This window comes from Microtus pennsylvanicus, chromosome 15 (assembly GCF_037038515.1).
Source record: "Microtus pennsylvanicus isolate mMicPen1 chromosome 15, mMicPen1.hap1, whole genome shotgun sequence".
In the NCBI taxonomy this organism is placed as follows: domain Eukaryota; kingdom Metazoa; phylum Chordata; class Mammalia; order Rodentia; family Cricetidae; genus Microtus; species Microtus pennsylvanicus.
The window spans coordinates 1420469-1436779 of record NC_134593.1 but is presented as its reverse complement, the minus strand read 5'-3'; the positions used below and the strand labels follow the sequence as shown (position 1 = coordinate 1436779).

Here is a 16311-nt window from a genome sequence, read left to right as displayed (position 1 = left end):
ATGTCTAATACTTGTTTGTAATTTATCCGAGGTGATGTTGAGAATACCAACAGTAAGGTAGCAGAAAGCCCTCTGCCATTTGGCTCTTACTATTCTATAACCTACTGCCCTATTAATCAAAATGAATTGATCTATTTATAGAATTACAGTCATGACACCTTACACAATGAACAAACTGTGGGTTAGTTGTACTTTACTTAAAATGCTAAGATATTATTACTATGGTTATAGAGATAGTGAAATTATTGGATGTAGCATAAAAATCCTTTAGTGATTTTACTCTTAAATAAATTAAAAGTTAATCCCTTTATCTATCACATTTATCCATTGTATTTAAACAAATCCATTATTCTGTGGCATACTTTAAACACATGAACTATATTTTCTCACTATATGTAATTCAAATTGTCTATAATAGTACCTGAAAAATGAAATCAAATCTAGAAAAAATGTCATTTATTTTGTAATTTAATAAATGTGTGCCACATTACCCCTACCTGATTTCTCACATAAAAACCATTTAACAAACTATATGGCGAATGATTAACTTTTTCATAGAAGTTTTTACTTCCTGGTTTCGAAGGGTATAAATCACAGGATTCATCAAGGGAAATATTACAGTGTGGAAGAAAGAAACCACCTTGTCAGCTGCTAAAGCTGTGAACGGGCGTGTATAGATGAAGATTGCAGGTCCAAACATAAGAAATATGATTATGACATGAGTGGTACATGTGGATATAGCTTTGTTCTTTCCTTCAGATGCTGACCTGTGAACATGACATAAAATAACTGCATAGGAAGTCAGCAACCCAAGAAAGCAGACAAGGGTAAGCAAGCCACTGTTGAATATCATTAGGAGCTCAACAGCAAAGGTGTCTGTGCAGGCTAGCTTGATGACCTGAGGAACATCACAGAAGAAGTTATCCAGATGGTTTGGACCACAGAAGGGCAAGCGGAGGATGAGGACAACCTGAATTACAGAATGAACAAAACCTCCAAACCATGGAGCCAACAGCATCACATAGCAGGCTCTAGGGCTCATGACAGTGGAATAGTGTAAAGGCCTGCAGATGGCAATGTAGCGGTCGAAGGCCATCACAACCAGAAGTAAAAATTCCCCTCCTCCAAGAAAGTGCAAGAAAAATAGCTGAGTGATGCAGTCTTTATAGGAGATTACCTTCTTCTCAGAGAAGATGTCTACCAACATCCTGGGAGTCACGATGAAGGAATAGGAGGCATCCAGGAAAGCCAAATTTCCCAGGAGGTAATAAAGTGGGGCACCGAGCCCAGGGTCTGATAAGATGGTGAGGATGATGAAGATATTTCCAGGCAAGATGATGGTGTAGAAAATTAAGCTCAGAACAAAGACCAAGAGCTGAATTTCATGTGACTGTGTGAGTCCTATGAGGATGAATTCTATAACAACTGTCCTGTTTTCTGTCTCCATCATCAGTTCCTACAGAACACAGCAAATCAAATATTTATCTCTATGTCTTCCACCTAGGTCATAGCCATTCTTCTTCTAGAAACATGGTTAGACACAAGCAAATGATCCCATCACTCTCCATATCTAATCTCTCTCCTCTGTCCTTTAGCTTCTGCATTTCACAGCTGCCAAACATTCTACTCTTTAGACCACACCTTCCTGCCACCTTTAGCCCCGACCTCCTATTTGACTCTCATGTGCAGAAAAGTTGGCCATTTTTCTGCATTTATTTCTTAATGCCCTGAGATTGATTTTTTGTTTTATTTTGTTTCTGTTTTTGGCAAAGGAAGCAACCTACTTCCACATATTAAAGTCTTCATGTATAATTTACAAAGGGATGGTTGAGTATTGATAGTAAATAGGAGTGATACACATATTCAGTGTCTTAACTATAATGTAATTGTTTCACATGTATACTTACTTATCAAAACAAATTGTATTATCAGTTGATATTTGTTTTTTAGACATTAATTACTCCTTAAGTGTCCTGGCTTAATTAAACACACACACACACACACACACATGCACAGTTTCCTGAGGACATCTTTCCTTACAGAGAATGTATCCTTCAGGCCATTACTGAAGTTCTAACTAGTACTTTCCTCCATATAATCTCCCTATGAGAAGAGTATTCTGTATCAGAATGAATATGAAATTTTACTGTTATTTTAACTATAGCAATTTCATGAGAGGTATATTTTTATCTAAGTTTTTAAAATCCTGTCTTTTAGTTTTATGGTTTTTGCAGCATCATTCTGTTCTTGACTATAAAATGTACAAAGAAACTTTTAGGCTAATTACATAGAGCAGATATAGGTTGTGAGATAAAGTATGAGTAACCAAAGTCTCATATTTTACAAAAATATAAATCAATCTGGTAGAGGATGATGTTTTATACAGTTTTACTTATAAAATGCATTTTTAAAAAATAATGTCATTGAAAACAGAGTTGAAGGAAAGGAGGCTTCATCTACAAATGAAGAGACAGAGTGAAAGAGAAGAGGAGTAAAAAACAAATGTCTCAAATTAAAAATCACTTCAAATGTTTATAATTACACCCCTTTAAAGAATCAAAAATCTTCTCTAACTCTGTTTCTCATTCATCTGTCCTCTAATCTTATATTGATAGATTTAATAAGGACCCAAATTTCCATATATTGTCAAACTAAGAATTATAGAAAAAGCACATTAGATCAGAAAACACATACATGCAAGTGTGTGTGCATTCACTAAAAAGATAAATATATTGAAACATACATATTGCATCTGAAAAAAACATTGCTCAAAATGTGTATAGTAGATATTCATATACCCATGTGCTCACTGGGGGCACTAAACAAACTTGATGTTATTAGCACTAAAATAAAGACATGCGGTGAAGCTAGATGGGGATGGAACTAAGGGGATTCAGAGAGACATACTGGAGGGTGTGATCAGTACCCATCAGAGAAGTGCATAGATGCACAAGGTATGCCAAGTACTAAGACGTAAATGGGTGGGATAGAGATTTTTTTTTCTTAATTTTAGACTGAAGTTGTTGAGTTTGTTAACTGCATAAATCTAAGATGACAAAATCAAAACTTACATGGATGTAACATCAGCCTGCTGTCAATGACAGAGATCTGTGTTCATCAGTATTACTTGTAAAAAGAGAACCCATGTCAATGTTTTTCCTTTTCAAAACCAGGAGCCAAGGAAATATTTTTTTGCAATTCTCAACATTTCTGTATTGGTTATTGTTTATATTCTCTCTTGTTTCAGTTGGTAGGTATAAATTTATATCTAAGAATAAACACCAAAATAATTTGTAATTTTTGGTGGGGTAGGTCTTTATTTGTGGGGTCCCAGCAGGCCCAGCCATGTTGTCCATGGTGAATAATTTGTATTTTTGAAAACTATGCAATTCTAATGAAACAATTCTAAGTATCTGAAGAAGAACATACTGTGTTGCTGATAATGCACTTTAATTTGTCATTCATTTAACATTTTGTTTTTGCTATACGCCTTTGCATTCAAGACAATAAGTATAAGACCTGAAGAACTGCATTTTTATCCCTTAGTTTTATTCTTTATAAAAATGAAGAATAGTGAGAACATTTACCTCTCTAACAATCCAACAATTCTCTCACACAGCAAACATCACCTTCTTCTAATGAAAGAGGCAATACCTGATGTTTCAACTTTGTTCTTAAAATTTTCTTATAAGAGAAGGGCCTTTTAGAGTTTGACATACACAATTAATTTGTGATGCAATGGAGAATGGACCTTGGGAATTTGCAGGCTAACTAGGCTGTAGGGAATTTTTGTGGGAATCGTCGAAATGCCAGCAGGCTATGGACAAAGAAGGAAACCAGGGATTTATTACATATAAATATCCAAATAAATGTCAATCAAGATTTATAAGGTAAGACCACAGGAGACAAGATCTCAACCTTACACAAACTATTATAGGCAACAGAAAATCTGGGTGTGGAAGATGTGATCTTTCCCAAAGAATAAATATTAATTGTCCAATGACGAATGATCAGTCCTGAAAACACACATACCAGTAAACATATGGGTGAATGGGGTATATTTAAGAAAATATAGGTATGTATATGTATACGTGTGGTTGAATACATATTCGCATGCAATAACATTTAGAGAAAAAAGAAGCACTAAATTTAAAGAAGAGTATAGAGAGCTATATGGGAGAATTTGGAAGAAGGAAGTGGGAGTAAGAAATTTTGTAATTATAATATCAAAAATAAAAGAAAAAATCACTTTCTTTGTAACAGTAGGGGACCATTACAGAAAACCACAAACAAAATGCTGAGTTTTAAAGGCCAGAACAATGGAAACATCTATAGTACAACTCCCATACCTAAAGCTCTAGAATAATTTCACAAGTGGGGTCAAAAAGTTCCTAAAAGCCAGAGTAATAGAATATTTGTTGTGAGATTGTGTTTCTTAGAAATTTAAAAAGCTGTACACATAAATATCTCAGAAACATTAGCTGATGAATAATAATAAAAGACATGCTAATATGGATATGGGAAAGCCCACAAGACCTCAACACTATACAAAGAACTATAGGCAACTAAAGAATATGATTGGGAAAGACAACCTTTCCTAGGAAAGAACCACCAATTCTTTATCTAATGTCAGATATTCAGTCCTGAAATCATATAAACAAATAACATTATTCAGACTGAGCAGGTGGGACTTATGTATGAAGGAATAGATAACAACAATTAATTAAAAGGAGGCTACAAATTGAAAGTAAGCAATGGCAGGTATATGGAAAAGTTTGTGTGGAGGAATGAGAAATGATGGAAAAAGAAATCATTGCTTTGCTATGAATGTGCAGTAGTAGAAGTCATGTTACTGAAGAGTTGTGAGTTCTTTTGTGGATTCTTAGACTTCTTGATGCAAAAACTTAAAAATTGACTTAGAATGAATCTTTTATTTATTTTTATAAAATAGTTGTTTTTTAAATTATAATATAATTACATCAGTTCTTCCCTTTTTACTTCCTCCAACTCCTCCCATGTCCCTTCTTGCTGCCTCTCAAATTCATGGTTTTGTTTCCTTTAGCTGACATTTTACACACACACACACACACACACACACACACACACTACCAAACATATAAATATAATCTGCACCATCTGTGTAACATTACCTGTTTATATGCAATGTTCGGGACTGACTACTTGTTATTGGATAATCAACTGTAGGCCTACACCCTGGAGTACATATTGCTCCTGCTCTCAGCATTCCTTAGTTGACTCTATTTCTTATTGTCTAAGGAGGCAGCCTAATGAGATTTCCCCATTGGAATGAATGTTAAAGATGATTTCAATAGAGTTTGAAATAAAAGTTACAGAGCTATCAATCTGTAAATCCAGCAGCTTCTCAGAGAAGAGAGAGAAAGTCACACTTTCAGTATTGGGTGGACAGTGGAGACCTGTAGGTATCTACCTGAAGGGAAGGAAACACCAGAGAAAACTATGATGCATTCCAGAGTAACAAGGTAAACACAGTTGTTTAGAGTTGTGGATAGGTATCAAAGAAAAAAATTAAAAGAAGGGAAAAAGAAGAGCTATGTTTTTTGAGTTAAAACTCAGAAAAAGGTGTTGTACAAGTAGAGACCATAGTGAGGAAGGTGTTGTTGGGAGATGTGAATGCACTTCTTACTGAATATAGAAGTGTTCTTCCCATATTCTCAGCAGTTCTGCTGGTAGTTCAGATTCTCTTAGGAGTGGTCAGGTAATTGACAGGTCTGCTTGATATATAATATGTGAAATATGTTGAGTCCTATGCCAAAAATTAAAATAATTAAGAGCACTCTTCTGCCTAATAGGATAAAGGAAGGAAATAAATAATTTGAACAATACAAATTACTAAACAGTTGATTGACAGGCCCAGTAAGATCAGGCGCTGAAGTGAGGGGTAATAATATAATAATATGCAATATTCTAATATTTGGAGCAGATAAAAATGGTATGCCTTCCTACAGTGCCAGACTTAGATTCATTGTATTGTACTGTGTTAGAATCATTCAGATTCCATGGTATTGACCAATCACAATTAGCCATCATTGAATTGGTCTTTCTGAAACTTTCTCCTTTTCAAATGGTAAATTGGAGTTTGGATCCTTAGTCAAATGCAAGGGAGGGATTAATCCTCAAGTTCCTTCAAGCCTTCTAAAGCCCATTGAACTCCGTATCTTTCCCCACTAGACGTTCAGACAAAAATTATTTAGGAGATGGTCACTGAGGTGATCACTTTTCTCTTAATGGATAATAGAAGAGTTTAGCGTTTTTGTCCTTGCTGACTTTCAATTCTTGCAGGATGATCAGAAGACTCAGACAGATAGATTTGAATTGTTGCTGGGCCATCAGAAGATGGATACACTATGAAAAGAAAACATAAAATTAACACAGCAGTTAAGTATGAAAGTTCAAAATGTATTTGGATTGTTAGAAAAGTTACAATAGATATTACCTATCCTTGGCATGAAAACCTAGAGATCCAAATGTAAATTATTCTTGTTAATCAGCTAATATGGGAAGGCTCCTTGATATTTGAGGTAGAAGCTAAAAGTCTATTTGTACATCTTTTAAAAGCTGTCAAGGAAGGAAGGTCACATGCAGGGATTGACAATAAAAGATATAACACTTTAACAGGCAAAATATTCATACACACGAAATAAATAAATAAACTAGAAGTAATGTAACCATTAAAACAAAGGGGCTGTAAAATTGAAGTAGCTAAAGGTTTTGTTACTCAGTTCATTCTTGGGACACAAAATAATACATAAAATAATGAAATAAAACACTATATATAGACACGGCACAACTAAAGTGGGTAAGGTATATCCAACAAATAAAAATAGACTTATATCTCTACCCCTTTGAGATGTAAGTTAAAATCACAAAAAATATGAAAAAGTGAGGCTAAATTCAATACCATTCTCTGGAAGTCTCGGGGAACACTACAGAAGAGGGAGCAGAATGAATTCTCTTATAAAAAGAATAGGGAATAAGGCTATGAAATATTATTTCTTAGCAAGACACAATTGTAATCATGAGTTTACTGCAGCTGTAGTTTCCTGTACTGGGCTTGCACAATATTGAGCCCAACAAAAGGCAGCTATGAATGCGGAAAGCCTCAGAGGTCCTAACCCTCACAGATGAATGAATGTTGCTTAATTTGCTTTTGCCATGGAAAAACAGCATAACAAGGGCAACTTACAAAAAAAAAATCATGCAATGTTGGAACCCACAATTCCAAAACCTTGTGTACATGACCACCATGGTGTGAGTACGGCAGAGGTAGGTAGGAATGGCCCTGGAACAGTACCTGAGAGCTGTAATATTGGGACAGTGACCATGAGACAGAAAGATAAGTAACTGGTAAAGATGTAGGTTTTTGAGACTGCTAAGCCTGCCCCCAGTGACACACCATCTCCAACAATGTCTCACTTCCTAATCCTTCCCAAGCAGTTCCAGCTCCTCAAACTAGGGGCCAAGCATTCAAATATACGGATATATATGTGAGGGGGTGGCATTATCATTCAATCCACCACATTGATTCTCTAGCCTCTATAGGCTTGTAGCCATCCCATATTGCAAAAATACACTAGGTCAAACCTCAAAAGTCCCCATGGTTTTTTCAACTTCAAAGCATTTTCAAATCCCAAATCCAAGCCTCTTCTAAGACTCAACACAATCTCTAACTTGTAACCCCCAGCAAAACTGAAATTAAAAAACAAAGGACATACTTCCACTATACGGTGTCACAGAACATACATTACAGTTCCACAGAAAGGGAAGAAAACATGGTAAGGAAATAATGAACCAAAGCTAGACTAAATCCTAGCAGGGAACAATCCAAATTCTGTAACTGTCTGATTTTCAAAGGAATGAGATGGTTTCACCCTTCTAGCTTCAATAAATGCAACAAGCTTTTCAGTTTTGGACTTTTCCCACTTCCTATATGGAGTTCTCCCTGGCAGACATTCCTCAGCCCTGGCACTTCCACCACCTGGGTTAAATCTCACACTCAATCCAGTCACAGCTTCACAGGGTGGCCTCTCAGGACCTCCATGCAAGGACAACCCTGCTACCAGCCTGGCTACTGTGGTTTCCTGAGCTGTGGGGGAAGCTCCACAACCTCTTTACTCCTAGATAATTCATGACCTTAAAGCCAGAACCTCACTAGCTGGTGTTGACAAGTTCTGTTGCCTTCTCGAAATGGAATCTTCTCCCATTTTTGAATTACATGGGTAATTTAAAAAAAAAAAAAACACCTTATTTTGTTGCTGCTTTTGAGAACAGGTAATTACTTAGGCCGTTTCTTTTCAAAGTTGTAGGATTAACTGGGTGGGTATCCCCCTGAGGGCACACTCCTTTTGTATTTCATTTTGACCCTCATTCTCTACTTCACTGTAGATCTACATAAGCAGGAAATAACCACACAGCACAGTAAACATTAGACTGTCTTGAAAAATCTTCTGCCAAAGAAATAAGTCCAAATGTTTTCAATTTAGCCACCAGAAGAGTTTTAGAATAAAGACAAAAAGAAACCACATTTTTTTGCCAAAATATTACAAGACTGATTCTTAGCTTCTGTTAGTTCCCTTATTTCTCTGTTAATTTTTTGTCTGACTGACCTGTCCAGTGGTGAGAGTGGAGTGTTGAAGTCTCCCACTATTAGGGTGTGGGGTTTAATGTATGATTTAAGCTTTAGAAGTGTTACTTTTACATATGAGTGTACCCTTGCATTTAGGGCACAGATGTTCAGTATTGAGATTTCCTCTTGATGGATTTTTTCTGTGGCTAATATAAAATGTCCTTCTTTGTCTTTTTGACTGATTTTAGTTTGAAGTCTATTTTGGTAGATATTAGGATATCTACACCAACTTGTTCCTTAGGTTCATTTGAATTTTCCCAACCCTTTACTCTGAGGTTATGACTGTCTTTGAGGTTGAGATGTTTTTGTTGTATGCAACAGAAGCATGGATTCTGTTTTCGTATCAAATCTATTTGTCTGTGATTTTTATAGGTGAGTTGAGTTCATTTATATTAAGGGATATTAAAGACTAGTGATTGTTCTCTGTTAATTTAGTTTTCATTGTAGGTGTTGTTAATTTGTGTGTTTTCCCATTTTTGTGATTTGCTGCTGTGAGATCATCAATTATTTCTGTTTTTGTTGATGTAACCAACTTCCTTGGGTTTGAGGTTTCCTTTTAGTACTTTGTGTAGGGCTGGATTTGTGGCTAGGTGTTGGTTAAATCTGGTTTTGTCATGGAATATTTTGTTTTGTCCTTCTATGGTGATTGAAAGTTTTGCTAGGTATAATAGTCTGGGCTGGCATCCATAGTCTCTTAATGTCTGCATAATGCTTGACCAGGACCTTCTGACTTTCATCGTCTCCATTGAGAAGTTAGGAGTAATTCTGATAGGTCTGCCTATATATGTTTCTTGACTTTTTTCCTTTTAAGTTCTTTTTTTTTTAAATTAGTGTTAGCACTTTATTTTTAAGATTTATTTATTTATTATGTATACAACATTCTGCCTCGATGTATGCCGGCATGCCAGAGGAGGGCGCCAGATGTCAGTACAGATGGTTGTGAGCCACCATGTGGTTGCTGGGAATTGAACTCAGGACCTCTGGAAGAGCAGCCAGTGCTCTTAACCTCTGAGCCATCTCTCCAGCCCTCCTTTTAAGTTCTTAATAGTCTTTCTTTATTCTTTATGTTTAGCATTTTGATTGTTAAGTAGTAGCAAGGGGACTTTTAATACAGTATATTTGATGTTCTGTAAGCTTCTTGTATCTTCATAGGCATATCTTTCTTTAGGTTGGGAAAGTTTTCTTCTATGATTTTGTTAAATATATTTTCTGTGCTTTTGAGTTGAACTTCCCCTACTTCTATACCTACTATTCTTAGGTTTGGTCTTTTCATGGTGTCCCATATTTTCTGGATACTTTGGGTTAAGCTTTTGTTAGATTTAATGTTTTCTTTGGTTGATGAGTCTAGTTCCTCTATTGTGTCTTCAGCACTTGAGATTCTTCCTACCACCTCTTGTATTCTGCTGTTTATGTTTGCATTTATGGTTCCTGATTGTTTTCTCATGGTTTCTGTTTCTATAATCCCCCGGCTTATGTTTTCTTTATTGTCTCTATTTCACTTTCCCAGTCTTGAATAGTTTCTTTCATATGTTTGATCACTTTTTCTTGTTTTTTTTAAGGGATTGATTTGCTGATATCTCCCAGTTTTTGTTTGTTTTATTCCTCCATTTCTTTGAAGGAATTTCTCATTTCCTCTTTAAGATTTTCAAACATTCTCCTGAAGTTATTTTTTAGTCCATTTTCTTCTGTTTCATCTATGTGCAGTTGTTCAACTCTTGCTGTTGTAGGGTCTCTAGATTTTACTGGTGTTGTGTCGCTCTTTGTGGTGTTGTGCATGTTCTTACCTTGTCTACCCATCTTTTCCTCTAATTGGTGTAGTTGGAGCTGTCTGTGACTCTGTTGATTAATCTTTTAGGTGCCAGTGGATCTAAGGCTCAGATGGTTGCTCCTCATGGTGCAGCCAGTGCCATGGTTCTAGTTACCCTGTTGACCACTCCCTGTTCCTGAAGGTCTCTCAGCACTCCAGGGGTTTGCCCTGCTCCAGTGGAGTTTGCTTTCTCAGGCCTGCTCTCATCTAGATTGCTTGCTCAGACATGTTTCTGTAAGTGTCCCTGGTCTGGATCTGCTCCTCCAGTGGTCTCTGGCTTGGGGTTGGTCCTGCATAGGTCTCTGGCTCTGATCTTCTCCCTTGAAGTTCCCAGACTTGGTTGTGCCTGACCTGCAGAGGACCTTGGTAAGGTCTATTACCTCAAAGGTCCCACACTCATGCCCAGACCCACAAGGGTCTTTGGCTCTGGCCCAATCACTCAGCAGTTGCTCCCTTGTACCTGCTTCTGTATAGTTCACTGTCTCAGGTCTGCTCCTGCTCAGGTCACTGGCTCAGTCCTGCCTCCACAAATTTCCCTGGTCTGGATCTGCTCTGATTCCAATGGAGCTTGCTATCTCAGTTCTGCTCTGGCCTAGGTTTCTGGCTCAGTCCCATTCCTATGGACTTCACTTCCTCAGGCCTGTTTTGGTGTAGGTTGCTGACCCAATCCTGCCTCCACAAATGTCCCTGGTCTGGATCCACTCCTGTTCCCGTGGAGTTCACTGTCCCAGGCCCACTCTGGCCCAGGTTGCTGGCCCAGTCCTGCTCTTGTAGACAGTCTTGTTTTATTTTATTATTATTTTTGCATTTGTGTGTATACTAATATATAAATACAACCTACTGCCCCATTCATGATTTTGGAATATTTTTGCCTGTGTCTTTAACTTTGGTATACACATACAGTTTGAAGATATTAAATATTATTTAAATATTTTATTTTAAAATACTTTCAAGTTGAATTACAGCTATTAGTATAAAATCAGATATACTACCTAATAGCAGGGTCTATGCCCACACAAAAATTTCCTCCTTTTTTGATTTAGATACTAAAAAATGTCTGGACTATAAGGTCAAATGTCAGTAAATTCACAAACCAAAAATTTATAAATCAAAATACATTTGCTCTAATATCAAAACCAGGTAAAGCCATAAAAAGATGAAGAATATGTAAAGAAGAAGGAGGAGAATGAGGAGGAGGAGGAGGAGAGGAGGAAAAAGTTGAGGAGAAGAATAGGAGGAGGAGGATGGGAGGTAGAGAAGGAGGAAGAGGAGTCTACCATAAGCCAATATAACTCATGGGCACAGATATAAAATACTTGCAACCTGAATACAGGTAGTTATATATCCAGAAGATCAGACACTAAAATCAAGCCGGCTTTTTCCAAAGATGTGAAGATGGTTCAAAACACACAAGTCAATAAATGTAGTAAATTGTAAATGGAGACTGCTCTCTCATTTCCTGGCCCAGACCCGAATAACCACACACAATTATATTAATTACAACACTGGCCAATGGCTCAGGCATATTTCTAATTAGTTCTTACATCTTAAATTAACCCATTTCTATTAATCTGTGTATCACTACAAGGCTGTGACTTAGCAGTAAGGTTCTGGCATCTTTCTCTTTCAGCAGCTACATGCATCTCCCTGACTCCAATTTCTTTCCTCTTCTATCTCTGCTTGGATTTTCTGTCTTGTTATATTCTGCCCTGCCATAAGCCAATGCAGCTTTTTTATTAACCAATGGTAATAAAACATATTCACAGCATACAGAGGGACTCCCACATCAATAAATCATATAAATGGACTTAGAGAAAAATCACATGATCATCTCTATAGATGCACAAAATGCCTTTTATACAGGATTGTTTTAGTAATCTTTATATTTTGTTTGATTCTCCAAGAGTTGAAATTGGGGATTTTTTTCAATTTCTGTGAAGAATTGTCCTTTAATTCTGATGGAAATTACACTGAACCTATAGATTGTTTTTGATAGGATGACCCCTTTCAGAATATTAATCTTGATCCATACAACTGGAACATCTTTCCATCTCTTATGTCCTCTTCAACTTATTTATTCAGTCTTACATTATACAAGTTTTTCACTTCCTTGGAGTTGTCACAATGTATTTTATTTTTGAGCTATGTCCACCTTGTTCACTATGCTGGTTGTGCAGTTCATCCACTCATCCGTTCTTTCATCTGGACACAGTTTTACCACTTTTGTCTCTGGAACTGCACTCAATTTTGAAGCTATTCCCTCAAGCCAGTGACCCTCAATGGCATGACTCACTCCACTCCACTCATTATCTTATCAATATTCTCATGTATCTATCATTATCTTACCCCTGTATAGTCACTCAATAACTGATACCTACAGAAAGATAAATAGATAGATGATTGATGATAGATTTATTATATGGTATGTAAAGTATGAGCTGAGAGTTAGTAATTAATTTGTAATAAAAGAACCTGTGTTCTCTTTGGCAAAGATTATTAAAGAAAGTTTACTAACCAGAAATACTGCCACTAAATGTGTTTGTTTCTAACATAATGCCTACTAAATACATGCTCCATAGGTGCATAGTTTCTAATTTTGTCCTGAGAGAGAATCTTCTTTCCAGAAATCACAGTTCTAAAATTGCCAAAAACAAACTCAGGTCTTCAGAATATGATAATATGATAACAATGTAAAATTTAAGCTCTACCCTTAAAGAGTGTTGACAGTTAATTCTGGTGGAATCTGTAACTTGAGATAAAATTGTATTGCAGGAATCTGATGAGTGCTCAGATTGAATCTATTGAATTCTCATATTCTGGTAGATTTATTTTGTCTGAAGTGAAAATCTTCCCAGCTTTAGTAGTAAATATATCCTCACATATAAAGACTGTAATGTTGCCTTCCCTGTTACTACATCATATGTGGAATAATCAGATCTTTAAAGAATATGCCAAGAAAGATGATGCTGCTTCTCCTAACTAACCACTGATTATTTTTATACATTTTTCAATTTTAATACAATTATATCATTTTCACTTTGTGTCATACCCCAACCCCTCCATGGACTCCTCCATCTTGCTTTCTCAACTTTATGGATTTTGTTCTGGAATTGATCATTATTTATATTATTTTTATGTGAGTGATTTCAGGGCTGACCCCTTGGTACTGGATAATCAGTTGGAGGTGGGGGAGTCTCCTCTGGGAAAGACTATTTTGTTCACTGCTAGCTTCCCTTAGCTGACTTTGGTTCTTTTTCCAGGTGTGGGGCCCCATGATATTTTTCCCCTCCCATATTAACATGTTTCTTGCTTTTTGCCTCTACACTTATAATTCGACTCAACCCTAAGCATCTCTAGCAGCAGGATACAAATTGTCAACCACAAGAAAATGCTAAACTCATAAAACCCTTTCTGAGTTTTTTAATTCATATAGCCAATGTTTGAAGAATATGTGTGGGAATGGATTTTAAAAGTGTGACAAAATGGGAAAGGATCAAAAAACTAGATTAAACTGTGTGTATTGATATGGATCAATCAATTGATAATGGATTTTAAGTTCAATGTTCCAGCTTGTTTTTTTAAATTTCACTATTTGTCTAAAATAATAGTGAAAAGATGCCCAACTAAGAATAAGCTGGAGATGCCTGATAACTCATGGCCTAATATTAATGAAAAGAATCAAAGACTTAGGAAAATTGGAATGTTAGAATTGATTTGCCATTCAAAATTTAATCTTCCACAATGGGACTATCTAGAAGACATGCCTTTCACTGATACTCTAAGAAACAGATCCATGGAAGGGTTTCAGCTTCCTAATGATCTGTCACATATCTTTTTTTATATGTCAGAAATCAAAATAGTCACCGTGTATGCTAAACAGGATCATTTAAATACAGTGTTCCTATATAGACCCCAGAGTACCAAGGGACAAACGACAACACTAAACCACTGGATGTGCATATTTATAACGGACATCATAGGCAGGGGTTGCACAGTTAGCTGACACATACAGACCTTCATCTTGGCTAATTAATCATAGTGTTGTCAGAGTGGAATGAGCTGCAAACCCTTTAAGTACCTTTTCAATATGTGTAAGAAGTCCAGTGAACACCCAAACTCATCCCATGATTATTTCCCCAGTCCTAGAAGCAAAACAGGCATAGAATAGATATATGTCCCCAGAAGATAGAATAGTTCATACTGCTCCATCGACCTGTAGAATAGGGGATATTGTGGTTTAAAGGCCAAATGGAAGGCTTTGTAGATACTTCTACCTGAGAGAACAATTGACAAAGACCTGCTGAGGTGTTTTCTTAGTGTGGAATATAGGATGGGTACTACAGAACAGTAGAAAAAAACTAGCACATAAAACCACATGATTAGTTACAGAAACAAGAAGTAAAATTGCTATGAGAGTTTCTGCCTATTTTGTCAAGAATATGCATGCATGTGTGTGTGTGTGTGTGTGTGTGTGTGTGTGTGTGTGTGTGTGTGTGTGAAAGACATTTGCTATGACCTGACCTCTGGTAAAACTACAGTCAGTGTGCCCCTCAGGCGTGTACAATACTTACAGAAACTTTTGCTGACCTACATTGTTTTGCTTCTGTAACCACGTGTTTCCTGCTCTCCAATCAAACAGAAGCATGACAGTAACACAGCTGTGCCCTATTATTGCTAAAAATTCATTTCCTGTCATGCTTGCTAACAGTCATCATGGCTATGCTAACAGAATTTGCCAAAACCATGGTTTTACCTTTATAAACCCCTGCTTACTCGGCGTGGGGCTTTCTTTTTAGACTGCTAGTCACAGGAGTTTGTACCCCAGGCCAGATCTATGTGGCTCAATAAAAACTTGAGTTTCATAAAGAGCTAGTACAGATCTCCTCTTCTGTCAGAACTCCCTGTCTACAACAATATTAAGCAGATACTTGTGTTTCTTTTTTCCTATTTCTTTACCATGTAATATAACATTGATTAAGTTAGTGTCTATAGTTAAATATTGTTAAATCTGAACTAGCATAGTTAAGTTTTTGGAATATTAAAAGAATATTTAGTCCTCAAAAGAGTTTTCCTTCTATTATTGGAAAACAGTGGGTAGCTAGTCATGATCACTGTATTGTCTTCATTTGGAAATTTAGCAATGGGATAAGGAGATATAGTGGAGTGTCCAGCTGACATAAGCTAGATATGACAGCCTCCACCTGTAGGCATGTCTGTAGGAGACTGTCTTTATTGATAATTTGATATAGGAAGGGCTAGCTTACTGTTGGCAGCACTGCCCCCAGACAGGTGGTGCTGGACTGCATAGATGTCCGTAATCTCTACTGCCACTAGAAACCATGCTCAGATCGGTGGTACATGATCACAGCTGAAGCCATGAAGATGTCCATGATCTTGTGCTCTTGCCAGAAACCATGTGGAAGTCTGTGATTCTTGCTCCCGCTGACTGTAAAGGGCAAGGGAGCCCACTTTGCAGAGGTATCAATGACGGTGGACTCGCAGTTGAGGAAGAGGGAGGAGGAAGGTTTCTTGGACAACTCCTACCTCCATTCCACTCCACCAACTTAAAATTAACAGCCTATACAGGCACCATCAAAAAGAACTCCCACACACTGTGATAAGGATTGCTTAAATGTAGCTCTCCACAACTGATGGCTTCTGGCAGGCTTAGAGTGGGAAAGGACTCAGTTTTTTGTTTAGTTCTTTCTTCTCCTTTTTCCTTTTTTTCTTTTTGTTATTCTCTTATATATTATATCGTGACTGCATTTCCGTACCACTTTTCTCCTCTCAGTCCCTCTCCCTACCTCTCCTCTCCTCCAATTTCACTCCTCCTATATTT

The 16311-nt window shown here is 36.8% G+C and overlaps 1 protein-coding gene across 1 annotated transcript; it reads right to left on the bottom strand.

Annotated features, from left to right (window-relative positions):
* Window positions 1–520: 520 nt before the first annotated feature.
* LOC142835856 (olfactory receptor 4N4C-like) lies at window positions 521–1447 on the bottom strand. Its single transcript, XM_075949659.1, has one exon. The coding sequence runs from the start codon at window positions 1445–1447 to the stop codon at window positions 521–523; it is 927 nt and encodes a 308-aa protein (XP_075805774.1).
* Between the last annotated feature and the right edge of the window lie 14864 nt (window positions 1448–16311).